Below are 26,988 nucleotides of genomic sequence, written 5' to 3' on the forward strand. Positions count from 1 at the left end.
ATTTTATTTTACCTGGACATTTTCACGGGGGCCCATCAGGACTGCCTATGCAACGCCCCAGTTTAAAAATAATGTGTTTTCTGAACATTAAAACATGTCAACATATTCTGTTACACCGAATACACAAAATAATGATGTTTAAAAAAGCATCATATGACCCCTTTAAAATATAGCTGAAAGAATAAGAGATTCAAAAGCAGCGCTTGCGTTTCCTCCGCCCTCCTGACACGCAGAGAACTCTCCGTCTGCTCGCGCGACTCCTGCAAACGCGCCGCTGCCTTTTAAAGCGCGAGACGACATGAGCGCTGTCACTCTGACACTGAGCGAGGCAGACTCGGGAGCTTACGTCGTCTCGTTCATTTACCCCCCTTTTCGTTTTCCTTTTCCACCTCGCTGATAAACCATCGCCCTTTCATTTCTTCTTTCTTCATTGTACTGTAACTATCAAAGCTCCTTATCGCCGCCATGTACCGGTGTTTTGGGGAGCTGCTGACTCGCGGAGCGGGTAACGCTCTGGCCTCGGGATGCGTCGAGTCCGCTCTGCCGGCTTCCTCATCTTTGCTGAGGGTGCGTCACTACAGCGATGCCGCTGACAAGGAAGATGACCCGAACTTCTTCAGGATGGTGGAGGGCTTCTTCGATCGTGGCGCTGCTATTGTCGAAAACAAGCTGGTGGAGGACCTGAAGACCCGGGAGACGCCGGAGCAGAAGAGACACCGTGTGCGGGGGATCCTCAAGATCATCAAGCCCTGCAACCACGTCCTGAGCGTGTCCTTCCCCATCAAGAGGGACAACGGAGAATGGGAGGTTATCGAGGGTTACCGGGCACAACACAGTCAGCACAGAACTCCCTGCAAAGGAGGTGAGAGATAATATTGTTTTTATATCGTGCAGTAATGAGGCATCACAGATCAGTTTACGTGTGTTTTGCTCAACAAGAGGATCACATTCATGCTGACAGTTGTTGCCATAATGACTTGCAAACCTATATGCGTTGTCTTTTATTCATTATTTTTATTTATTTATTAATGTTTGCACGGCTTTAAATGTGGTATTTGGATATATTTGACCAGTCCTGCATTGTCAATAATTAATCATTTTGACACCCCTTGGACCTGCACAGGTGTATGTATTACCTGGGGAAAGAACCCTGATACTTTTGCTTTAAATCTTCTGCAGTTACAACTTTAGTTTTTAACTTGGCTTTAGATGAAAATAACAATTAGTCTTTAATGTAGGTCAATTATTTTGTCAAATGAACTGCTTCAATATAGAGCAGAATCCTAAACAGCAAACAATGCATAATTCGTTTTTTTTTTTTTTTTTTTTTTTTTTTTTAATGAAATAAATTATTCTGCAACTTTACAAGAGTTTTACAGAAGACCTTTATAACTGAATCACAGACTGATATTCAGGGCACCACCACTCTTGTTTTTGTTTTTTCTTAATAAACTTTTACAATATATTATTAATTACAATTACACCAAATGTTACATTTTACCATACAATATTAATATTATTGTCTTTATTTATTCAATTAAAGATGTCAGATTAAGCTGAGATTTTATTACTGATGGAAAACTGAATGAAAGCCTTTGTTTTTGTTTGTATTGTATCAATATTTTTATTAAACTTTCAATTAAAAAAAAATGAAATGGGGAAAATTGTACACTATCAGGCATCTTTGTGTGCCTTAGCTTGTTACTTTTGTTTTTGGATAACTCTGGTTTTTGACCTCAGAATATGTTTCCTGCTTGACATTTTTAGTCATTAATGTGAACATCCAGTTTCAACTGTTTATACTGACTTGCAACTAATTGTACCCTTATGCCAAACAAGAACAACAAGTTGTATCAAGTCAACTGTGTGTTTCCAATACACAAAGGATCATTCACATCATTCTGTTCGGTTCAGAAGGTCTATTCTTGTAAGGTTAATAAATATTTCCCTGGGTGCTAGCTGATAAGGAAGAGATGTGATGAGAATGGGGAAAATATCCATACATTACTTTTTCTGTTTCAGCGACATGCATATACTCCAATGAAAGGGTTGAGGCACATCCTCTTGTTGTAAATCAATGTGAGGCCCACAGAATCACATTCATTCTTGCAGCAGATGTTAAGAAGCAGTGGTCATCAAGAGATTGAGGCTGCACAGAGTGGGAGGGGGATGTCATCATGGCACTGCATTGTGTGTGATTTGCGGGGTGACGTATCGTGAGAGAGAGTTGGTGGATATGGGGGTGGGGCTCAGGTCCTCATCATGGGCTCATCATCTGTGGGACAGGACCACTGCTCACATTTACACATGGCATATGGAGACTCATCAGTGTGTCTTTGTTATTATGTCAGTGTTCCACCTTAGCATATAAACTGAAGGTATAGCCCATCCAAAAATTTACTCACCCTCGTGTAGTTCCAAACCTGTGTGACTTTCATGCTTCTGTGGAACATAAAAAAGATAAATGACAGAATTTTTTTTATTTTTGGGTTGACTATCCCTTTAAAGGATATTAATGTGACTCTAGCCATGCAGCAATATGAAATTATGAGAGAGTACTAAGGTTTAGATAAGCATTCCCCCTATTTAAATGCTTGTTATTGTGAACAATTCATGCTTGCACATGTTTAACTTACCACCCCTTCAAGGTCATGACCGCCTGCCTCCATATTTAAATCCAATGCCTACATTTCAAAATCCAATTAACCATCTTTACCCTACATTTTATCTTTTTTCATAATGTGTTACACTCGAATGTATCCCACAATGCGGAAAAGAAAATATCTGTTGCTATTTCCGTTTCAGCACAACTTTAATGAACACCATCAATGTGATTCTGATAAGACCAGTGCTGATAAGCATCTCAGCACAACAGCCTTTTATTTTAACAAATTATTTTCTCATCACAAACCAATGCAGGTTAGCAAATTTTGTGAAAGAATCATTTTGTGTGTTTAGGTGGCATGCAGTTCAAATTTGTCAGTAGTTAGCAAAACGGCCGATATTAATCGCAGCCCCTTTAATCATTTATGTGACGGCAGACAGAAGTTCTCCATGGCTCAAAGACTACCACTGACAAAAGTGCTGTGATTGACATTATCTATGTGTAATAGACAAGATTAGGTACACATTACAAAGTACAAGAGCAATTCAGTCATCACACACTGTCAGCTAATGGCTCAGTGCATTTCATCATCTGTTAGCCAAAGTCGTGCACGTGAATGTCTGAATCCCTGGATCAGCAGAAATGTTTGGCTGCATATCCTTTATTTGCGATACTAATGGAAAAAATGTGTGCAGGAAGTGCACATCCTGGTTATGATCAAGCACATTTGGCTTGCTAGGTGGAGATGCTGGAAAGGTTTCCTCTGTGCGTGGTTTTTTTTCTTCTTCATCCTTTGGATACAGTAGGTGATCTATGCTGAGTCATTCCTCCACTCAAGAGCCCCCGCCATCTCTCTCGCATCGTTTTCCCCTCCTCTCGGTGTGTATAAATGAAGACCATTTTAGCTATAGCGGAAAAAGCACATCTGTTCAGCTGGTGAGCTTTTAAACACAGACAAAATGACACCTAGAGGGGCAGATTTTCTTAATTGTTTTTCAGCAATAAAATGACATCATGTTCAATGGTTTAGTTGCATATTGGCCTGTATGTTGGCAGCTTCCTTGCTTGTATTATGAATATTAAATATGATCAAACATTAGAGCACATAATTTCACTCATGGATTTGGACTTACATTTTCAGAAACACTGTGAACTAATGCAGTCATTAAATATCACCGATTATTCCCAGTCTAATTTTCAGGACTGATGATGCAGCCAGGCAGAGGAGCTGAGTCATTGCAGCCTCCGGCCCAACACACGCGCATACTCACAAATACACAGGATTATATTATATTACATTACATTATATTATATTATAAAGCCTTTAAAGTCAAAATACACAGGACTCCCCTATTACCTTTCCCTCTCCTCTCTCAAGATCAGACAGAACATATAGCCTACTTTCCTTTTGATTTTTTTTTTTTATTTAACTTGTGGAAAATAATACAATTATATTATTTTATATTATAAAGCCTTTTAAGTCAAAAATTTTACACTGAATATTCATGCAATCCTTACCCACAAATCAAGAATAAATAAAAATTCATTGGTCCACTAGTGTGGGGTAACTTTATTTTATTTTATTTTATTTTATTTTACATAATGTATGTAAAATGGAAATTCGTTGGTCCAACAGTGTGTGATGTACATTATTAAATGTGTCCTTTTGATTACACAGATAAATGCTAATTAAAAATGACATGAAAATGACATATATACCTGTAGTTGCAGTGCAACTATTTTCGCAAAGATATTTATTCACTGTTATATAATGGCACACATGGTTTTTCTTAAAAAATCATTTCGTGCTCAAGGTTTGTGTAGCATACAGTATGCTTTATTAGAAACACAGTCTCTGTGCCCTTTGAGGTCACATCCATTCTGTGGCTTGCTTTAGGAAACCAACATTTGGCACCAGCTCCTCTAGAACGGAGTGTTGGTAGCACCTGTGCTAATGGAGCATGACCAGAGCACACAAGTTGAGTTGCAATTCTAGCTGCATAGCTGGAAAAGGTGACCCGTGTCCTCTGAACATGAATTGGCGCAAAAAAAAAAAAAAAAAATTCTCAAAGTGGTCTTGGTTTGTTACTAAAGTGCAATGTTACAAATCGAACTAGTCTTTAATTATGCAGTGCAGTTTTCGTATTCTGTCCTGTTTATCCTCATTCAATTCAGAATGAGGACACAGCTAAAGAAAAAAATCTGGTTTGTATAGTCTGTTTGTTTAAGCCCATTGTGTGTGTTCTTGGTGTTGTACAGAGTCTGATCCTTATTAGTGGGTAGAGAAAAGATCTGCTGAGGTTTTGGTAACCAGTTGACTCCTTGTAATGGCTGGGATTAAACCCAGTTTCATGGGCCCTTTTGCTTTTCCTTTTCAGGTATCCGATACAGCATGGATGTATCCGTGGATGAGGTTAAAGCTTTGGCCTCCCTGATGACGTACAAATGTGCTGTTGTGGGTAAGCTTTGCCCCCCACCCCAGTAGAATTGGGGTGAATTCTGCACTTGATATACAGTATTGCTGGATTGTGCGTTAGATCCCTCTTACACTCAAATCATTGAGTTATATTAGATTTCAGAAAATCCTTCATCCTCAAATATTACACATACTTTATCTTCTTCTAGATGTGCCATTTGGTGGAGCTAAAGCTGGAGTCAAAATCAACCCCAGGAATTACTCTGTAAGTACCAAACACGCATGTATGGACAGACTCCTGAAATAACTCTTTATCATGTCTCTGGGCTTTGTTTGCCTTTTTCATGGGCTCAATGAAGTGGAAATGCATTTCATGCCATCAGTCCTCCTTTCTCTTTAAAATGGTCCTTGCTCCCTGATTGCCCTGTTGAAAAAAAAATAAACGCATATGCTAGATAGGTATGTTTTGAAGCACAGCAGCTTGTTTTAGCTGGTTTAAGCAGGTCCTGAGTTTGTTATAACCTGGTTTAAGCTGGTCCTGAGCTGGTCCTAAGCAACTAACTCCTGCTCAGGACCAGCTCATAACCAGCTTATAACCAGCTCAGGACCTGCTTAAACAGCTCATGACCAACAAAAGACCAGCTTAAATCAGCTCAAACCAGCTGGCATGCTTTAAAACATTCCTAACCAGCATATGTTGTTTTTTCTTTTCAACAGGGTGGATGAAGTCCTGAATAAAGAGTCCACAGTATAAAGTTTCAATGTGTAGCAGTAAATCTTCCCTGTTGTTCTGTTTAATATTTGTAGAGATTGTCATAATTTATCAGAGGCTAAAATATAATTTGAGAATGTTTTTATTTACATTTTGATTTAATTTTTTTGTGCTGTTCAGGATAATGAGTTGGAGAAAATCACAAGAAGATTCACCATTGAGCTGGCCAAAAAGGGATTCATTGGTGAGTTTATTAAATTCAGTTATGCTTTTTGACTCCACTGCTTTGAATACCACACATGACCCCTACATTAAGGAATTCTGGAAAATACAAACAACATATAGTTCAGTCCTAAAGTTTGGGTTAGTAGGATTTTTTTTCCCAACAGGGACAAATTAAATTGATCAAAAGTGACAATTATGTCATTATATATTACATTACATGTATTATAAAAAAGTCTATATCAAATAAATGTTTTTTTTTATTTTATTTTTTTTTTACTTTATATTCATCAAAGAATCCTGATATCACTGTTTCCACAAAAATATTAAGGAGCTGTTTTCAACATTGATCAAAATAAATATGCCCCAAATCAGCATATTAAAACTATGTGTTTCATGTATCTCTACTGCATTTTTGATCAGATAAATGCAGCCTTGGTGAGCATAAGAGACTTCTTTTAAAAACAAGATATATAATATCACTGCATTGCAACCATTCTGGAGACATCAGGAAATCCTCAGGGAATTATAGGCTTTGGTTCCTTGCTCTTTTAACCCGGAAGAGCTTCAGCACCTTTGTGCTGTAAAAAATAAGTCTCGCTGTGTGCTTCCCTGCCCCCTTTGGAGCTGTTTTTGGAAATGTATTCAGGGTCAAGGCTGTCTGCATGGCTGTTTATCTGGATGCCTTCCTGTTTTCCTCACCAAAGCAGCTGGTACTGGTATGGGGGGAAGGGCAGTGCACTCTCACAGCGTCAGAGTGGGCACTGAAACTCCAGCTCTCCATTAAAAACAACACAAGCTGCCTACTCAGATCATTTGTTGCATTGCCTCTTAAAATACTTTTCCCTGAGATGTGCAATCAAGCCTTCATAAGTACAATTAGCATAGTTCATAATAACTGATGCGAAACCTGAGTGATCCCTGTGCCTGGACACATGACCACCGTCTGCTTTCATGACACAATTAATGCTGACAAGTTGTAAAAATATCTCATTCTTCTCTCCCTCCCCTGTTCTTTTGCATTCAGGACCTGGCATTGACGTACCCGCCCCTGATATGAGCACTGGTGAGAGGGAAATGTCCTGGATCGCTGACACCTATGCTAACACTATTGCCCACACCGTAAGCAACTGTCCATCTCTTATAACACTTAAATTATTAATTACTACATACATAATTAAATTATTAACTATGCCAATAAAACTCCCATTGAGGTTTTTCCTTTTTATCACTTGTAGATTAATATGCCTAGCCTCTTAACCAAACTGAAAGGTTGAAAAGCATATACCATTAAGGATATCTGAGCAATAAGTGTTACAAAGACAAAAGTTCACAGTGATTAGAGGCTTCTGTAAGAAGTAAAACTTTCATTATCATCTTTATCAGCAAACTTACACCCTTTGTTTGTCCATCTCTGATAGTGTTATGCTATCTATACAACAGACAGTGTAATGTTTACCTTTGTGACCTATTAAATGGATAAGTTATAGCTTTATTTGCAATGACGATAGCAACCAGTTTGCTTTCTTATTATATTGAGTATGTACATATTTTAGAGTGTTTTTCCTTTTTGTGATGTGATTTTGGATGACAGCTTCAGCTAGCACAGAGAGAGAACAAAGCTGGGTCACTGGAGTATGAGGATTCCTAAAACTGAAAGAGGCTGCCTGAAATGACAAAAATGGCCAAATCATACAGATTTTCTTTTAGTGTGTTTGCTGTGGTGCTTGTGGTCAGGGTTGTTTCTACTAGAGGGCTCTTACCATAGTTAAATCATCTAATACAGTACTAGCACTATCACCATGGCAACAAAAGAATGGTCATGTTTTGTTCTTTTTTCTACTTTTACATGGGAGGGTAATGACTGTGTCAAACAATATCCAGCTTTGCAAAACTCTATTGTCCAAAGGATCCTTTCAGAATTAGTAAAGTCAGAATGGGGAGAAGGCAAGAGTCCAGTCACATCCAAGCACACTGTCACCCTGGAAACAACCTGACCTCAGAATGCAGCATTTTATATAACATTACCTTTTCTGTAGCCTTAAGAGATGTGCTACAAGCACAGACAAATATTTGAGACCCTTATAAAGCTGACCTTAACTCTCATTTAGTTCTGGCATGCTAAATGTGCATATGTATCTATAGCTTGATAAAATCTGTTATTAAAATTATGATTAATAATTATTTCACAATATGGCTGATAACATGTAAGATGCTACATTTTTTGTCTGAATAAATGTAAAATAAAACACTAAAAACTAAGTTTTCTTAATGCTACCAGTACAAATGAATTTAGTCATTAATGTACAGTATGAAAAATGCATATTCATTTTGAGATTTACTGAAGACTGTATTTGCAATGTTAAGCATGTTTAAAGATGTACTTATCTAAAGGATTTTTTTTTACCATTGAAGTATTTATTTTTTATATATATATATATTTTGTTTTCTCTTTAGCTTTATTTTATATTTATTCCCTTTATAATTTCAGTAATTTTAATACTTAAAACTTGAAACAGAATTTTTATTTGTTCATCTTATATTTTATTTCATTTCAATTTTAACAAAACATGTTGATAATAGTTTTAGTTAACTGTATCAACATTGATCTAAATGTAAGCATAGGGGAAATGAGCATGAAAAATCCAGTATCAACTGTCACTGACAAATTAAAAATGTTGCTTGTCCCAAAGCTGGTGTGTTTGAGACACAAGGGAAACTCTGTCACTGTTCTACAAGGGAACAGTAAATGATTGATGATATCAGTGGTTGATCATGCGGTTGAGTTTATAAAGGGCAACAATCAGTCTTCACTAATACTGCAGTCTCAGGAGATTTGCATGTACACAGCGGCAGTCGAGGGAAACATTGCATAAGCTTAGACTTACCAGACATGCAGATCATCTTGATTGAAATGTCCAGCAGTAATGACATACTTTGATTTCTCTTTTTTGCCCAGCAGATTATTATGATGCATATTATGTGATTTGATAGCATACGTTTTTTTTAAAATGACTGTATGCTTGTTCGGAGGTTAATTAGGCTGCTGTAATACATACAGTATGTTATTGAGATGTTGTCCATCTCTTGCAGTAACCTCTGCTCTGGCCACTGTTGTGCGTCATCTGTGAGGAGAGCACAGGTCTCCTGTCTCGATGCCGTTTCCTCATTCAGTGACATAAATAGGGCTACAGTAGCTGCCCTTGGGGAAGCTTGTAAGCTGCGCTTAGAGAGTGACTCCTCTCACGTACCGTAACAACAGCACAAGACCCCTTCACACCAATCCAAGAACTCTGGTTGTTAGTGTATCACATGTTGTCCTCCTCCTACCCTCTGAACAGCCCTGACTGGTGCTTGTGTTTTTGGATGAGAAACAGATTACCAGTGTTGGCTGAAGTGTTGAGCTGAGAACCAAGCACTGGTTTTTATTCAGAACAGGTTTCATTAAAAAATACTGGAACTGAAAGTTATCCATGACATTCAGTTTCATTAATGGTTCCACATTAACGTGGACTTAAAGATACACATTCATAACAGGTAATTACATTAAAAATTGTAATTAAATGTTACCGAAAAGTTAGTATTGTATAGTAAAATTAGAAACTGAATCAGTATAATATTTTGTAAATACTACTAATGTTCCAGTGTCTTTTTAGTATCATATTATAGTTTTTATGAATTTTTTGTTTTCATTTCCATATATTCTGTTTTTATTTTCATTATAGTTGTAGTTTTAGTAATTTTGTTGTCTATATATATATATATATATATATATATATATATATATATATATATATATATATATATATATATATATATATATATATATATATATATATATATATATATAAAAGTCTAAATGAAATGTTGCCATGGTTACTAGCTGAAAATAAGTGTTTTTTTTTTTTAATTTCAAGTGACAAATGTTTTTTTTATATATATATATATATATATATATATATATATATATATATATATATATATATATATATATATATATAGTTTTAGTTTTACAGTAGTAACTATAATAACTCTGTTGTGTTTTTGAAATTTGTGTGTTACTGCGATAGAAAGTATAATACCCTGATTGGCCCATTTTTCTGTTTTGTTTGTGTGTCTCTCTCTTTCTTTCTGTAGGATATCAATGCCCATGCCTGTGTGACGGGTAAACCCATTAGCCAGGGTGGTATTCATGGCAGAATCTCAGCCACTGGTCGTGGAGTCTTTCATGGCATTGAGAATTTCATCAATGAAGCCTCCTACATGAGCAAACTGGGCCTGAACCCTGGATTTGCTGACAAAACCTTTATTATTCAGGTATAAAAGACAATTTGAAGGTTTTTAACTTTGCTTTAACTAGTTTTCTTTACTATATTTGAATGATTGGTCCTTAGTTTTTCTATGCAATAAAACTTCACTGGTAGAGTGAAGTAATGGTGCTTTTCCACTGCACGGTACAGCACGGTACGGATCGCTTTTGGGGGGGTTTCCAGTACCTGGTACTTTTTTTCATTACCACTTCAGCTGAGGTTCCAAGCGAGCCGTACCTTTACCAAAATGCGATGTGTAAACCCTGCTGATCATTGATTTGCCGGAGAGACTGGAGATTAACTGCTTAATTTGAATTGTGTCGTAAGACACTAGACCCGCTAGATTTAAATCAGCACAGCCAGCGAGGATTGAATGCAACTTTTTTTGAATGAACGCAACCGTTTCAAACAAACACACCTTTTTTTAAAAAACAAAAAACAAAATAATGGCTGTTTTGTGGTCTTATGAGGAAGTACAGACGTTCCTCTCATTGATAGCTGAGGAGCGGTGCAACTTTAATGACATGTCTATAATCCCGCCCCCTTTCGTTTTGGGCCAAAATAACCAAGTGACAGTATAATATGCTGACTAAATATTCTTTTGCTGACACAAAAAAGGAAGAGTTAACCATATGTCAGCATCTAGTACATCTCAGTTCCTTGAAATCACGTGCTGTAAGAATCCCACTGCAAATACCGCAGACAACGGCTTTTCTTTACAGCTGTGAAATCTGTTGACTTTCCCATGAACCTGCAGGTTTATTCTCTAGGATTAAGATTTAGTCGTTTTGTCTTTGGGTTCTAATGAATTCCAGTCTTAATCACAGTGTGGTCGAAACTCAATTCAATCAGTGCAGCCCAGACTATAGAGGGAAGGGATTCTCATCAACTGTTGCGCTGGGATTACTGCCTCACGAATCACATTCTCTTTCTAAAGATTTAGTGCCATGTGTAGTGAAGAGACAAGAGATGTTGTTGTCACATGTTGTGGATTTAGAGCCACACAGAGAAGAGATAGCATAGTCATTAGTATCAAACAAAGCCTCAGGAGAGGAGTGGTATCCCCGTTTGTCCTTTTGTGATATGAGCAGCCCTATGCATTTCCCCTTCTTACATGCACATGACATCTTGCCAGAAATACCTTTGATGAGGTGAATAGGCTTCCCAGTATAAGCTATTTCCAGTATTTCTCTTGTTATTATGACAAAGCTGCTTGTTATCAAACCTCTTTTGTGAAACTAGGAGAACTGATATCAAATTAATTAATCACGATTATTTTTGTGACTTATGAAGCTTCAAGAACTGTATGTTCTTCAATTAAAAGCAACAGTTATAATTTTTAATTTTTTTTATTATTGTAATATTATATAAGAATTGCTTAGTTTACATAATACGTTTGATGTTTTTTAGCTTTTTGATTTCGATTAGAGTTTTATTGTTTAACAAATTAATAATAATATATTAATTTAAATACTTTTTAGTCATCTTAAGGGCCCTCTTGGAAGTTTGAGGCCTGGTTGAGAACCATTGATAGCTAGTCTATGCTAAATCAAAACCACACGGGGGCGCCATTTCCATATGTTTTACCACAATTTATCCTAGTTTCCTATCTTGTCATGCAGGGTTTCGGTAATGTGGGTCTGCATTCCATGCGTTACCTCCACCGTTATGGTGCCAAGTGTGTGGGAATTGCAGAAATCGATGGCAGCATCTGGAACCCCCACGGCATGGACCCCAAAGAGCTGGAGGACTACAAACTGGTCAGTTAAGGGTCCATTTACAATAGCTTTTCTGAATCTCTAGTAAGAATTTGCCCTTTTTTCTGTGCTTAAACTGTTTTTTTGAATATGTTTCTGCTTTCTCTTTAGCAACATGGTACTATCGTGGGCTTCCCCAACTCTCAGCCATATGAGGGAAACATTCTGGAAGCTGAGTGTGATATCCTCATCCCTGCAGCTGGAGAGAAACAACTGACCAGGAAGAACGCTCACAATATCAAAGCTAAGGTCTGACACCAACAGCATCGGCCAGATGTGCTTGCTATGCTTAAATGTTCTTTACCAATGCTGAACGTATTATTTTTTTATGGCTTCAGATTATTGCTGAAGGTGCTAATGGTCCCACTACACCAGATGCTGACAAGATCTTCATAGAGAGGAACATCATGGTCATTCCAGTAAGAGAACAACATTCTTTCAAACTCTGGCATGCTTCAGGAAAATAGAAACAGGAATAATGATTTATATCTTGATGTGCAGGACATGTACCTGAACGCTGGAGGTGTCACAGTCTCCTACTTTGAGTGGCTGAAGAACCTGAACCACGTCAGCTACGGTCGTCTGACCTTCAAGTATGAGAGGGACTCCAACTACCACCTGCTGAGTATGCGTTTAAACTTCCTCCAACCACTCTGCAGCATCCTATCAGCCTCGGTCACTCAAAGAGTACCACCATGAAATCAGTGGACTTACATAATTAAATTATTCAAAGCTATTGTCTGCCAACAGGCATGTTCTCTGTAGCACCCTCCATGTTCTAATTTTACTTAATTCCCTTTCCTTGCATCACTCCCTCGCTTTTGGGACTTATTCTTAGCATGCAGGCAGGCCTGATGCAGAGCTGTGTTATCAGCAGGGTGTGACAATGTTTCCTACAGGAGAGTTTGAACCACCCCTGCTATTGTTTGCTATATGTACTGGGTCACATGGCTTAGGGGTAGTTCACCTAAACATGAAAATTCTGTCATCATTTACTCACCCTCATGTTGTTACAAACCTGTATGAGTTGCTTTCTTATGTTGAACATAAAAGAAGATATTTTGAAGATTGTTGGTAATCAAACAGTTGGTGGCTGCCATTGACTTCCATAGTAGGACAAAAAATACTATGGAATTCTCATTTTTGGGTGAACTATTCCTTTAAGTTGTGCTCAGAAACAGAATGTGCATTTTTTCCAAACATCACTCTTACAACCTTTGCTGAAACAGAGGGAATTTGAATAATTAATTTTTATCTTTTCTTTTGTCCAGTGTCTGTGCAAGAGAGTCTTGAAAGGAAGTTTGGAAAGCAAGGTGGCCCCATCCCCATTGTCCCCACTTCTGATTTCCAGGCTCGTGTAGCTGTAAGTGTCCACAATGTTTTACCTTCTTTGCCTTGTGTGTACACACACACACAGATATATGTGTGTATATAGAGAGAGAGAGAGAGAGATATATAGAGAGAGAGATACACACACACACATATATATATATATATATATATATATATATATATTTAGGGGTTGCACCACTGCTGATTTCTGCTAGTTGATTTCTTATTTAAAAAATACTCGAGTTACTCGACTACTTGTGGTTCATGCTACTGTAAATGAAAAGACATGAAATTATAAATAAATGCTTATTAATTCATTGCCTAATGCAACAATTACATATGTAAATTGTCAAAACTTTATAATTATGACATTATATATTTAAATGTTCATGTAACAGCCAGTATTTGTATCTGTATTTGTTTCTGTAACAATCACAAAATTATTCGTATCTGCATTCAGATAAAACCAGGTGGAAAGTCGTAGTTACTTCATAAGAACGTAATGATTATCTTTTTTTTTCATAGTTATCACTGAACAAGTAGGCCTGTGCCATGTTAAACTAAAATAATTATTAATTTCTAAAAATATATTTATCATGCAAGCAGAGAGATGTCTTGACAAACGTTTAGTGATCATTTGAACTTGACTGAATTAATTCAATGCGCACATTTTCATTATGCAGAACTCTTTAAGCGAGCCTTTTTGTGAACTTCACTAAACTAATGTGCATGGGCCACGCAAACCAGCAAAAGATAAAGATGCAAACATGTAGGCCAAGTAGAAAATGTATCTGTATCCATGTTGATTATTAGCCTACTCTTGGAGAGAACTGGTTTGGTTTTGGAGAGACTGAGACACGCAACGCGGCTGTTTGATTGGTGAGCGCGCTGTGCTTGTTCCATTCATTTGTTTCATATCGTAGCCTCAGGTTTAAATCATTGTGTTTTAAATATAAACAAATAATGTAACATTTATGATGCATTATTATAGGTGATATTAGAACGTAACTACACGCAATATTGTAATCCTAAAATTCATGTTGTATTTGCAAACTCTGTGCATGCATTATGGTTAATGCATGCTCGAGTAGTCGATTGTTTCCGACAGCGCCGACTAGTGGTTGATCGACTAGTCTATGCAAGCCCTAATATATATATATATACACCTATATACACAAAACATTAATAGAATAAAGGAATAAATAAAACAAAAGTATATTCTTTTGTTTTATTTATTCCTATATTCTATTAATGTTTTGTGTTTTATTTTAATTTATTTATTATTATTTATTTTATTTAAGTTTTGTTAAATTAAATTTAGTGAATCATAGTCTGAGGAGCAAAACAATCCCCACATCTATAAATACATTTTGGTTTTCAATCTGATTTTTTTTTTTTTTTTTCAGACTCTTTTTTTTTTTTTTTTTTTTTTTTTTTTTTGTTATGTATGTATATGTCTATTTATTTAATGTATTTTATTTATTTTGTTAATGGTAAATTTTTTAAGTGTATTTTTCTAAAAAAAATTTGGTATAACCATTGATTATTGACTAGATTTTGATGTATTTGTCATACAGGGTGCCTCAGAGAAGGATATTGTGCACTCTGGTCTTGCCTACACCATGGAGAGGTCGGCCAGAGTAAGTTCTTTTAATGTCACTGAATACCGAAGCTGACACGCATAGAGTATTCAGTCGTACTGTCTGTAAAACAACACCAGATAGAGCAGGAACCGCCCTTGACTCCTCAGCTGCTTTATAACAGCGTTATATTGTCATAAAACATTTGAAAGATAATTTCCAAAACATTCAGCCCTCGCTTCAGGCAGATTTTAGTCTAGTGTGGTATAATTATCATGTGAAGAAAACCACCTCGCCCATTGCACATATGTTGTTGTTATCTATAGATGCTCTATCTGTTTTTCCTTTTTTTTAAATGAGCTTCAATGTAGTCAAACCTGTATTCATGTAGTAATATTTTCCCTTTGCAGCAAATTATGCGCACAGCAAACAAGTACAACCTTGGCCTGGATTTAAGGACGGCAGCTTACGTCAACGCCATCGAGAAGGTCTTCAAGGTGTACAGTGAGGCTGGACTGACCTTTACATAAATGACCCAAATTTCCCTTTGCAAAAAAAAGATAAAAATGTCTATCAACCTCTCGATCCCCCTCTACAACCTTTTTAACATATCAGAGTTTACATCAACCTAACCCTATTTCCTCTATTGTAACACCCTCATGCTCTCATATCCCAGAAGCTCCGTCCTCATGAGTTTGAGAACTCTAAAGCGGTTTATTTTGTTCTGAGGCTGCAGTTTTCACTTCTTTTCTGTATGTGATGTGGTCTCAAAACAAACTGCCACCAATAATCAGGTTTTTCAAGTGTGTCTAGTTGTAACTTGTTTATTTTGTCCCTGATTTTTGTATTGATCCGTGGCAAACTAATGTGGTCCTCTTCAAGTGCAGCTGATGAGCACTGTTTTAAATGTCTGTTAATTTGTCATGTTGGCCCTGGCTTCCTCTCGCCTCAAAATTTTACTTCAACTTGGTCCGTTTTTGTCCTGATAGGTTTCATTTACTTTATTCTTATTGTTCATTCTTGCAAACCATTTAAACATGGTTATTGCTACAGTAATGAAGAGCGTTAAAGATGCCTTACACCTGTGAGCAGGAGTTTTATACTCAGAGGAATTATTTTGTCAGTATTGTTCATGTAGTGCATCACACAAAGGGAAACCCAGCATGATTTGTCTCATCTTAATGTTTTGACCTAGAGATGTAATGAAGGTCTAGCTGACAATGTGCAGTATATTTAGGTACAGATTTTTTTGTATCTGATGCAATTCACACCCCATAACATTTAGAGATCTGCTAGTTGTTAAACCTAGAGGACCGGGAGCACTTGCGCTTACATGCAAGCTGGAAGTTGCTTGCCAAGCTTGTATTCACCCATATCTGGAACTACAGTATGTTTTGGAAATTTATATTGCATTTTTTGTTGAGAATAAAACAAATTATTATAATTTATTTTCTGTTGTATTTTTTCTCAGTGTCACCAAAATACTGCATGTACTGTAGCACACTCATGTAGCAAATAAATTATCCCTATTATGTAGATAATTTTCCTGTTTCTGTCATGTTGTTAATTAATAAGGACTACATAGCACGTTCAAGCGCGTTTATCATTATTATTATTTTTTTAAATGTCCATTTAACTAGCCAAAATCAGTTCCTGAAGGCAATCCACAAGGAAGTGACATCATTTTGATGGGACAACAACAACACAAACACCAGTAAGTATTAGTAATGGATTTTATTAGTTCTGTGATGTTTTGTGGTATTAGCTGGTTTGTCTTATCTTAAAACATGGCATCATGTTTAACAATATTACAGAAAGCATTTCAAGCATAAAAAAAAAACTCACCATGTATACTAACTCAATCTCCCTCTGAGACACAGTTCTTTATTTGCATCACGTTAAGCATCAGTTTTATTGGCTTTGTGTAATTAATAATTATAATTAACTTTAACTACAGCATATTTAACAGAAATATAGGCATTGCCTGTTTCAAGATGACATAAAACATACAGCTTCCGGAGAAACATTCAGTGCTGCCATACAAAGTTTAAACAATGCAGGATTGTGGGGTCCAGTTAGAGTCCAGTGATGAGTGAGAAAGTTCATGTTCAAAGTATGCAGGCTCACTTGAACAGGCCCTTCCCAATGTCCACAGCCTGATCAGCGGGGCCTTTGTCTGCAGACAGAATGTATTAATCAGAGAGTTTCAAACTGGATGAATATGATAATGGGAGAAATTAGTTTCTTTCCAAGGTCTCCTATCAAAGGAAACTAAAATGTTACCTCCACCCTCTTTCTGGCCTTTTGCACCTCCTGCCTTTTTCTTGTCTCCTCCGATTATTGCTCCAACTTTCTCTTTGGCAACATCAGCTGTAACATTTATAAAAGTTAATGGTCATGCCTGTACGTTTTAGGAAAAGTAAGCTATAAGTTACAGAAATTACTAGCACTCCTTGTAATTAATTTAATTTGTTACATTAGTTTTCAGGCATCAATTTCAGGTTTTTAATTTTCAAATGCCATGCTGTTACTTTCAACAGTGCATAGATGCATTAAATAAATGTTATAAAATATGTCTTGAACTTACCAGCCTGATCGATTAACTTGTCCACTTTCCCATCCGCTGTACCCTTGATGAAGTCCATGTTTCGTGTCTGATGTCAGGCAGGAACTGAGTGTGCATCAGAGATGCGTGTACTTATAGGCTGCTGTGTTTAACATTTTTTTTTTTTTTTGTACTGTATACAGGGTGTGGCATCACACACAATACTATACTGGAAATACAAGCTTTCACTGTTGGTAAATTATTGTTTTGGTAAATACAGGGTTGCGTGACTCATTAAGGAAGCAACCTGAGAATTTTTTGCAAAATGAGTCAAGCTGTGTCAAGAATTTTTACACTGGTTCGGTTTTTGTATCTGAAATAATATGTGACCATGTTCCTAATGTTTTTTTGTCTTATGCATTTTGATGCTAAAGAATGTGTTTATGGTTGGTGGGTTTGTTTGAACTCCAGGTGCAAAGGAACAGAAACCTCCATTGTGACATGAACACCACACTGAAAATCTAGCAAACAATTTAAGTTAGTATTCTGGTTCAAACAAGTAGGGCTGTGCATAAAATTCAATGTCATCCTCGTTCACATGGAAATCATCAGCCGTTGTAACTTTGATAAATTATGATGTTTTTATCAGCTGTTTTGACTCTCATTCTGACGGCACCCATTCACTGCAGAGGATCCATTGGTGAGAAAATTATGTAATGTAATTACTAAATTTCTCCAAAGCTGTTCTGATGAAGAAAAAAAAAAAAAAATAATCTACATCTTAGATGGCCTGAGGGTGAGTACAGCTAATTTTCAGTTTTGTGTGAACTATTCCTTTAATCAATATTTGGTCAAAAGATACATAACAAAGCATGGGCAAACAGATTTGCTTCTCGCCTCATTTTTCTCTCCCAACGCAAATTTCTCACTAACTAGACTCAGTTGTTTTCTCAGCATACTGGGTGTGTGCTGATGTATCCCTATAGAGGGTAAATGCTTGTGGGCTGTGTGAATGTGTTTTGGCTTGATGTTTGTTTGTTGAATACCTGTGCAGATCTTGATTCTGTAGTGCTACATCATAAAAATATACCTTGCAGTTCATTACCCTTTATCCTCTAAAGTTTATTGGAAGTTTATTAAAGGAAGCTTATTTGGACTTTTTTTTTTAACTAGATTTAAAAATAAAATAAAATAGAATAGAAAATACTTTATTTTTTTATTGTGAAAACTGTTTCTGCACTTTTTTCCAGTGTATTTTGTAGTGCATACATTTATAAAGGACACTTCTCTAATCCTGCTCACAAAATCAAATTTGACTCAGCGGCATAGATTTCAACAAAACTCTTTATTCCACTTATATAGTTTATAAAATCAGCTTGCCTGCTTTGACGCCAACATAAAAGGTATCTAGGACATTTGTTTGTCTGTGTGTGTTCCAGAGAGAACAAAGAGAGTAAGGCTCAAAGCAAAAAGCTAGAGAAGATTGTGTTTCCGTGTTTTGTTCAGCTTTGTGTGTGTGTGTGTGTATGTGTACTGTATATATGTGTGAGTATGAGGGTGTGTGTAAGTGAATATAGGAGTGCTGATAAGGCAACATGCAGTCTTCAGTTTTTTTGTGGCTTCAAAAAAAAAGAACAAACTGTTATGTTTAATAGCTTTGTCCTAGTTACCTAAAGCAGATACAAGCCTGGGGTGGATCTGAACACACCATTGATTGACAGGACAAGGGCTGGGTTTGGGTCGCCATGACGGCAAGGCTAAATTAAAATGAAGACCATCATCTTATTGGTAAAGATCTACACTTCTTAGCATTCCCTTGGTAAAACAGTGCCTAGAGCACAGCACAGTGCTACAGAACACCAATGACAAACTTTGCAGTGGTTCTGTAGTATTGCTTTTACATTGCAGCATCACAAATTCATGATCGCACACGACTTAACATGCATTGCAACAAAATCAGGACAAAACAGGATGTGTTTGAAGATTTGATCTCTTTCTATAACACTGAAAGATTCCTTGTCCTAGCAGCCGAAGGATTCAACACCCTTTTTCAATGCAAACCTCATTCAGTCCCAAATCTCATGTGTACAAGCTAATGAAGAAATGCAAGTCTAGCACAGCTACATCAATAGGGATATTCGTTTTTTGTTTTACAGTATCTATGTATACAGTATGCGTTCACATTTTGTGAATAAACATATTTGTTCGTACTCTAACAAATCACACGGTATGTCTATTGGTCAAGCACACAGTAACTCTATTCTGCACACATACTGAACTAAAGGAATGTAATGTATCTCTTAATGTACACACAACATATTGTGTACATTGCAGCATTTTCAAGACTAAATAAATTGAAACATGGCTATGATCTCACAAAAATCCAGACACACATTGCTACATGCCCTGATGAAATGAGATGTATTGCTTTTCTTACATTACTGGTCATGCAGGTTTCTTTATTCTTTTCTTTTTCTTTTTTTTTTTCTCAGCCATGCTCCTAAAAGACCACTTCAACCTCTGATATCAGCCTCTTGGCTTCACGGTTCCTGTCCATGTATGAGTGTTTGTGTGTGTGTTTTAGATGAGGTGTGGATGGGTAGAGGAATGACAATAACACTAAAGAACAGCATAATGACACCACAGGTGGAGAGGAGGGGAAGCTTCACACATCTAACGACTACAGGGCTCAGGGAAAGTCTTTTTCAACTTGGTTTTCCATACAGTCACAAAAAATATCAGTAACATCTGGAGTCTGGAAGGGTTGAGGCTTTGGAGCAGAAACTCAGAGGTGGAGAGTCAGAGGGAAGAGAGGGGACTGTTTCAGCTTCAGGCCTCTGGACTAATAACCCTGATGAACAGAAAGTACACAGATTAAGTCATTTCATATATGGTGTAATTCTGGTATTCTTATCTACACAGATGCAAATGCTTTGGACATTTTCCATGAAGAGAGTTTGCAATAAAGTCATTATTTTTTCAGGAAATAGTCAGTGAAAGTAAGTTTAACCTTAACTTTCAGGATTGCAGGTCAAATAAACAAAAAATGTAAATCTGCATGCAAACAAATATATATATATATATATATATATATATATATATATATATATATATATATATATATATATATATATATATATATATATATATATATATATATAAAATAAGTAATGGAAGACCAAAGTGAAGGGTTTTCCTAGAAAGTACTTTTTCTCTGGTCTCACCTCTCCACCGTCTCCTCCTTCCATGCCACCCCCATGAGAGAAGTCACCCTGTGAAATACAGACACCATTAAAATCCAAGATATAGCTGTTTTCTGCTTTTAGATCCATCTGGCATTCATATATTCAGCAGTGAATCGTCATATGGAGTGCAACCACAGCTTTTGTCATGTTAAACAGCCATACTAAATAAAATCCATGCAGGGATGCAGCACAGGCCTCTCAGACTCTGTGCAGAGGGGCAATGTCTGTTCACTGCAGTGTGTTATGACTGCTGTCTCTGCAGAGATGGAAGGAGGGATGGAGGGATGTAAACGATGGCCATGTAGAAGGTGAATGCAGCTGGGAGGCACATCTTCTTCTGTCTCTGCAGTACAGCTGTGCTGAGCTCTTCTGCTGAGTCACTGTCAGGTCCAGACACTCCTCCAAGCACTTTCTGCCTCACAATAGTCTTAGTCTATTCTCTTTCTTCTTTCTTCTTTCTTCTTTACCTACCCCACAAAATCTTTCCTTACAGCTCTCAGAATCAACATAAAATGCTATTTGCAACTAATTTTACTTTCATAATCTAATGTATTTAAAAGTTAAACAGGCTATTCAATAAAATGTTGCAATCTGTAACATGCCAAAAAGGAAAGTTGTTTCAAGTAATAAGTGCTTACAATTTCATGAGAGATTCTGAAGACAAACATCTTACTTTAAGTAACGCTCTGAAGGCCTAACTTTGGTCCTAGATGAGCCACCTTTCCTATATATGCACAATGTCCAAACATTCAAAAAATTCATATTATTTAATTTTTTTCTTTTTAAAGACCATCATTCAACAGTATTTTCAAGAGGAGCATCAGCAAGTAGCAAGAATATTGCACAGGGAAAACAAAAGCATGCATCCACGAGCAGTTAGAAATGCAGAATGCAATAGGACACTTCCATTAGTAAGCTGTCTGAGGATGTGAAAGTGTAACTGTTTAGCATAAGTCTGAATCATGCTATTTTATTGTATCTGTACTGTCCTGCCAGAATATATGTTCTGGTAGAAGATGAGTTATCATCACAATAGAGTTCCCAGGTTGTTAGTTGATGCATTTGGAATGAGGACCGATCTGTCATTTGCTTTACATACTGGTAAAAAATGCATAGGCTGAATACACTGTAAGTCGCTTTGGATAAAAGCATCTGCTAAATGCATAAATGCAAAGCTGTTTGTCCTTCAAGTAACATGTGTCAAGTGAAGATTTGCCTCTCTTTACATTTATGCATTCAGCAGACGCTTTTATCCAAAGCAACTTACAGTGCATTCAGCCTATACATTTTGTACCAGTATGTGTGTTTCCTGGGAATTGAACCCATGACCTTTTGTGCTACTAACGCAATGCTCTACCACTGAGCCACAGGAACAGTCTCTTGATTATGGTATTAGTGTATCAATTTAAAATTGCTGTCAAGTGATTAAAGATCACTGCAGTTCATTCAGTACATCTGGCCAGTGTTGTTACTAAAACTAAAACTATTACACTTAATAATATTTAATTAAAATGAAGCTGAAATAAAACAAAATACAAATATTAGATGAAAATCTCAAACCTAAAAAACTCAAAATTAACTGAAATAAAATAAGTTGTAGTAATTACTAAAACTAAAATGAAAAAAAGAAAGAAAGCTAAATAGAAATATTTAAAATAAATGAAAATTTGTGAACACTGATAATATTAGCTCATTAACTTGATGGGAACTGATGGGAATTCAGGTAATCAGTGAGGTAATCAATGCAGCCATTCTTTCTCATTATGCACAATGAAGAGAATGACTCCAGAGGGGACTGAATGAAGGTAACTGAACTCTGCTGTTATATGGATGGTTGCGCACATTTGCCCCATCAGTGTGGTGTGATACAGTCAGCTAATATTAAAGCTCAGACTCAAATGCAGCATCGAGTATATATATGCCACATTCACAGGCTACTGGCACTTCTGTCTACAAACCAAATCAACCATTCCAAACCCAGTTTAATAAGCACCTCATATAAAGCCTCATCCTGTTAACAGCACAATTGCAAACAGGGAAAAACAAAACAGAATATGTTAGACACAAAATACTAGTATTTATACAGTACATATTGCATAGTGCAGTATTATTAAACAAAACTGTGTTTTAAAGACAAATAGATGTCGAGTTTGTGGTTATGCCAGATTAGACATAGATCCCTTAGGCTAGTCTTAAGTAATTTAAAGGTGTTTTACAATGCAATACACAAGAAAGATTAAATAAAAATGCTTTTATTTAATTTTAATTAATTTTATTTAATTAAAAAACGATGCTTTTCATACTTTTCTGGACCTTGACAGTTTAATTTACTTGGCAGTTAATGGGACAGTCACGAGCCTCCTGGTTTTCATCCAAAATTTCTTAAATTGTCTTCAGAAGATGAACAAAGCTTTTACGGGTTTGGAGTGACATGGGGGGTAAGTGATTACTGACAAAACTTTCATTTTGGGGTGGAGTAACCCTTTAAAAGATGTGAATTTAATTTGATTCTGGAGAAAGGGTGACATCTAGTGCTGGTTGAAAAGAGCATAAACGTGCAGTCACTTACTGGGTTGACTAGGCCAGTTGTTGCAGCCACATTCTCCAGTCCCTCTACTGTCTTCTGTCCAACTTCATTAGTGCTGCCTACCGCTGTTTCACCAACAATATTCGCCTGGTCGGTGGTCCTCTGGGCAACTGTGAGGGTTGATATTACAGAGAGTTAATGTAAATGACTTCTCAATTCTCAGTTTCTATTCTCTCAAGATGCACACATATTTATTTCTCACCTGTGTTTACGCCTGACACCACTCCCTCCTTTGTCTTGTTGCCTGAAACATGAGAAATAAACATGAAATGTTCTTCAGAAATTGAGGACTGGTACAAAAACACCAAATAAGTTCCATATAAAAAGAGGCAAAGCCATCCTAGATATGGCTATTCTGTGTCAACATGTGAAATATGCAGTTTTTACATTGATATGGACATAACAATAGACAATGTTTTTAGAACAGCACACATTTTTTTTTTAGATTGCTGGATAGTTCATAGAGTAGATAGTTGTCAATCTACTATGTAATGACAAGTGAAAACAGAATTAAAAATATTTGAAACAGATTAAACATTAACAACATGCAACAGATTTTAAACAATATGTAGCATACTTGAGATGCTGAGACAAAAACAGTAATATTGTGAAATATTATTATTATGATATTACAATATGATTACAATTTAAAATATATATTTTTTTAATATATTTTAAAATGAAATTTATTCCAGTGATGGCTGATTTTAGCAATTATTAATCCACTCTAAAGTGTCTCACAATCATTCTTATGCTTTTTTTTTCTTTCTTTCTTTTTTGTGGTCAAGAAACATTTTGTTTCACGAGTTCACACTTACATATAATTGGATTGAGCAAATAGTAAGTATATTTGGCATGTTGTTATTTTTTACTATGAAAGAAGTCTTTACTATCACTTTTTAAACAATTTAATGTCTTTGCTAAATAACATTATAAAAAAAAAACTGGTAGTAATTTAGACATTTTTTCTAAAATATCAGGAGTTAAGTCTTGATAACAATCGAATGTTATTATTTAAACTTTAACTTTATGTCTCTATTCACAGACATAATTTCCAGCAACACTTCAAAGCAGATAAGATACCAAATGCTTCATTAAAACGCAGTGACACTATGCTTCAAAGTGTTTGTCTGTCAGTCTTACATATACCCTCAATATCATTCTCTTACACATAATAGAGCCTTGTTGTCATCAAGTGTTTAAAAAATTCATCGCATAGATTGTGTAATATTTAGATGTAACCTGCTTTCATATTACTCTGTCTTTCATTTATACTTATACATAGTCTGTCCATCTCTGTCCTTAGAGTTCTCTTCTCTCTTTCTAAATGTAAAAGCTTAGTTTTCAGTAGATTCTGCATGGCTGAACACATCTGCTCTCCTGTGTTCTTTCTGTATGTGCCTTAAGGGAGATCTCTTTATTTCATGGCAAAGTCTATCTGCACTGTTTGATTTTCAAATGACTTTTTGACTTTTTCATATCAGTTTGCTGGATGAATTTGAGCTGCTTGTAGATAAAGCATCTGCTCCAGCAGTTATGGAGATCTCCACTGCGTCATACAGCGTTGATGATGACACTGCATCTTCAAAACATACAGTTCTGAATCAAAGGCCATTCATAGTACCAAATGCAGTAGCTTTCTCTCTCCCAAACAGAGAATAAGTAACCTGCTTTCGTAACAATCAACCTGAGTAATGAATTCACGCCTTGGTGCACATAATACCATTTAAGCACTCTGAAACCCCCGACAATACATGCACTAGAGTGATAGCAGATTTGCAGGCCTGTGACCTCTGCACAGGTGACCTTGGTGGGGAAGTGCTTATAAAAATTACATCACACCCAAATGCATGCTTGGTTGAATGTTGATCTGATTGGATTAGGTAAGATTACCACTGTCAGGTTATAGGTGATGGAAATGACATCAAGGACAGAAAGTTTCAAATGTTTTCTGGAACACTCTATGGTATATAGCTCATTTTGAGATGCATTCCATCCAGGCGGGAATGCAATGAATACTACATATTAATGGTTTTGCATTGAACTGTGTTTGTAGTTTGTATTTTCTGCCTCTGTCATGTTCTCTCTACGCCATCTGTTCATTTCTGTGCTGATGAGCATAAGCAGACGCTATGGGGCTGCAAGCCTGACATAACACGAGCACTGCACCTCATTTCACCATCTCTCTCTCACTCTCTATGGTGGCATAGAGGGATGGTGAGGGTTAGTCATCACAGTCTACTCACAACCAGGAAAATCATGCTGCATCGGCACACATGCATGGAGATGGGGAGAGCAGAGAGGGAGGGAGTAAATGCTGCAGTGCTCAGCTGATCTGATCTATACGCCCCCCTTACTTTTTCTCAAATACACATGCACATTAACAACATTTTATAGTGCGTGCAGGACAAAATTGTGTCTAGACTGTTAGTTGATGAAGTTGGAATTATTATGTTGTATTGGACAGGTACATAACAGGAAAATAACTTATTCAGACGCACATGAATGCATGCAGGAAATGTGTCTTGTAAAAATGTAATTTCTGCAGCATTGTAGTGCACAATGGATTTTTATGCATTAATAATAAATTATTAATGGCACCAATTTTTGTTACATTTACTATCTTGCTTTTTCTTTGTCCGGTTCAGGTCTGTAATCCTATATCTCTCTCTTTCACCACACCCCAGGTTTCGTTCCCTGCACCATTTTTGCAGCATTTTATATCAGTCTTGAATCTCACATTCGCAGCTGCTTGGGGCTACACTCTCACAGCTCCTCAGCAGACTAGAGCACAACCTCATTGAGACCCTCCTCTCCTCCACACGCACACACACACGCATACTAATGGAATGCAGACTCATCCATCACATCTGCATTAAATCTATTGGGAATAATTGCAGAGACCTTTATAGAACACAGCTATTATTATCACTGTCAATGCTGCATTATTTTATTATTTTACCCTTTGTGGGACACACACACACACACAGACAGAGACAAGAAGCAAACATCTGAACTTACCCACATACATGACCCCTTCTTTGGTCCTGAGAGCTGCCTCTTCAACTCCAGCTTTAGTTTTCTCAGCGGCGGCCACCACTCCTTCCTTGGCCATGGAGAATCCCTTCATTAAAACATCCATCCTGAACGATGAGTTTGACAATGGTGATCTGCAGATGGACTGGGCCTGGCGGGGTTTGAAAGGGCCGACGGTGTCTGTCTATATGCTGAAAATTTCAAATGACAGGAGAGAGGAATACAGAGAGATTCTGTTCCGGGACAGACGGATGCACAGGCACTTTGGACGGAGAGCAGTGGAATGAGAGAGAGAGAGAGAGAGAGAGAGAGAGAGAGAGAAAGCGAGAGAAAGCGAGAGAGAGAGCGAGCAGGCGCAAGAGAACAGCATGCAGAGAGACAGAACCGGCTGGATGCTGCAGTGCATTTAAGTCACGCTGCAGATACAGCCCCCACCCACCCACACACACACAGCAGACACACACTGCCTCTCACAGCAATGTCGAACAGACTAATTACATTTTTATTACGCTCTAGACAGCAGTGCATTAAAACCAGAAGCTTTTATTATTGCCATCCCCTTGAACCTTGGGGACGTCCTGCCTCAAAGCCTGGTTGTTTATTTCTTTTTTTTGGGGAATTTATTTGAGTAAGCATTCTTA

General features: G+C 36.9%; 2 protein-coding genes and 1 long non-coding RNA gene across 4 annotated transcripts; 1 reads left to right on the plus strand and 2 right to left on the minus strand.

The window, feature by feature from the left end:
• The first annotated feature begins 267 nt into the window (after nt 1-267).
• On the plus strand, nt 268-16,382 carry LOC109099923 (glutamate dehydrogenase, mitochondrial-like). Its single transcript, XM_042767684.1, has 13 exons — nt 268-862; nt 4,984-5,064; nt 5,231-5,286; nt 5,914-5,977; nt 6,983-7,077; nt 10,093-10,272; nt 11,888-12,025; nt 12,134-12,271; nt 12,361-12,441; nt 12,524-12,647; nt 13,294-13,385; nt 14,932-14,994; nt 15,345-16,382. The coding sequence occupies exons 1-13, from the start codon at nt 466-468 to the stop codon at nt 15,462-15,464; spliced, it is 1,629 nt and encodes a 542-aa protein (XP_042623618.1). The 5' UTR covers nt 268-465; the 3' UTR covers nt 15,465-16,382.
• Nucleotides 16,383-16,653: 271 nt separating this feature from the next.
• LOC109100335 lies at nt 16,654-17,656 on the minus strand. Its single transcript, XR_006161354.1, has 3 exons — nt 17,522-17,656; nt 17,218-17,304; nt 16,654-17,110 (listed from the first exon to the last, which is right to left on the minus strand). It is a non-coding gene; the product is annotated as an uncharacterized LOC109100335 (long non-coding RNA).
• A 1,149-nt stretch (nt 17,657-18,805) lies between these two features.
• On the minus strand, nt 18,806-26,669 carry LOC109100158 (alpha-synuclein-like). Of its 2 annotated transcripts, XM_019113653.2 has the most exons (6): nt 26,333-26,669; nt 23,514-23,555; nt 23,294-23,421; nt 22,718-22,735; nt 20,704-20,751; nt 18,806-20,330 (listed from the first exon to the last, which is right to left on the minus strand). In XM_019113653.2, exons 1-6 carry the CDS (start codon nt 26,451-26,453, stop codon nt 20,322-20,324), a joined length of 366 nt encoding a protein of 121 aa, XP_018969198.1. In that variant the 5' UTR covers nt 26,454-26,669; the 3' UTR covers nt 18,806-20,321. The 2 variants fall into 2 exon arrangements, with proteins under 2 accessions (XP_018969198.1, XP_042623619.1); XM_042767685.1 differs by lacking the exon at nt 22,718-22,735 and having other exon boundaries at nt 26,333-26,665.
• Between the last annotated feature and the right edge of the window lie 319 nt (nt 26,670-26,988).

This window comes from Cyprinus carpio, chromosome A12, assembly GCF_018340385.1.
Source record: "Cyprinus carpio isolate SPL01 chromosome A12, ASM1834038v1, whole genome shotgun sequence".
NCBI classification, from domain to species: domain Eukaryota; kingdom Metazoa; phylum Chordata; class Actinopteri; order Cypriniformes; family Cyprinidae; genus Cyprinus; species Cyprinus carpio.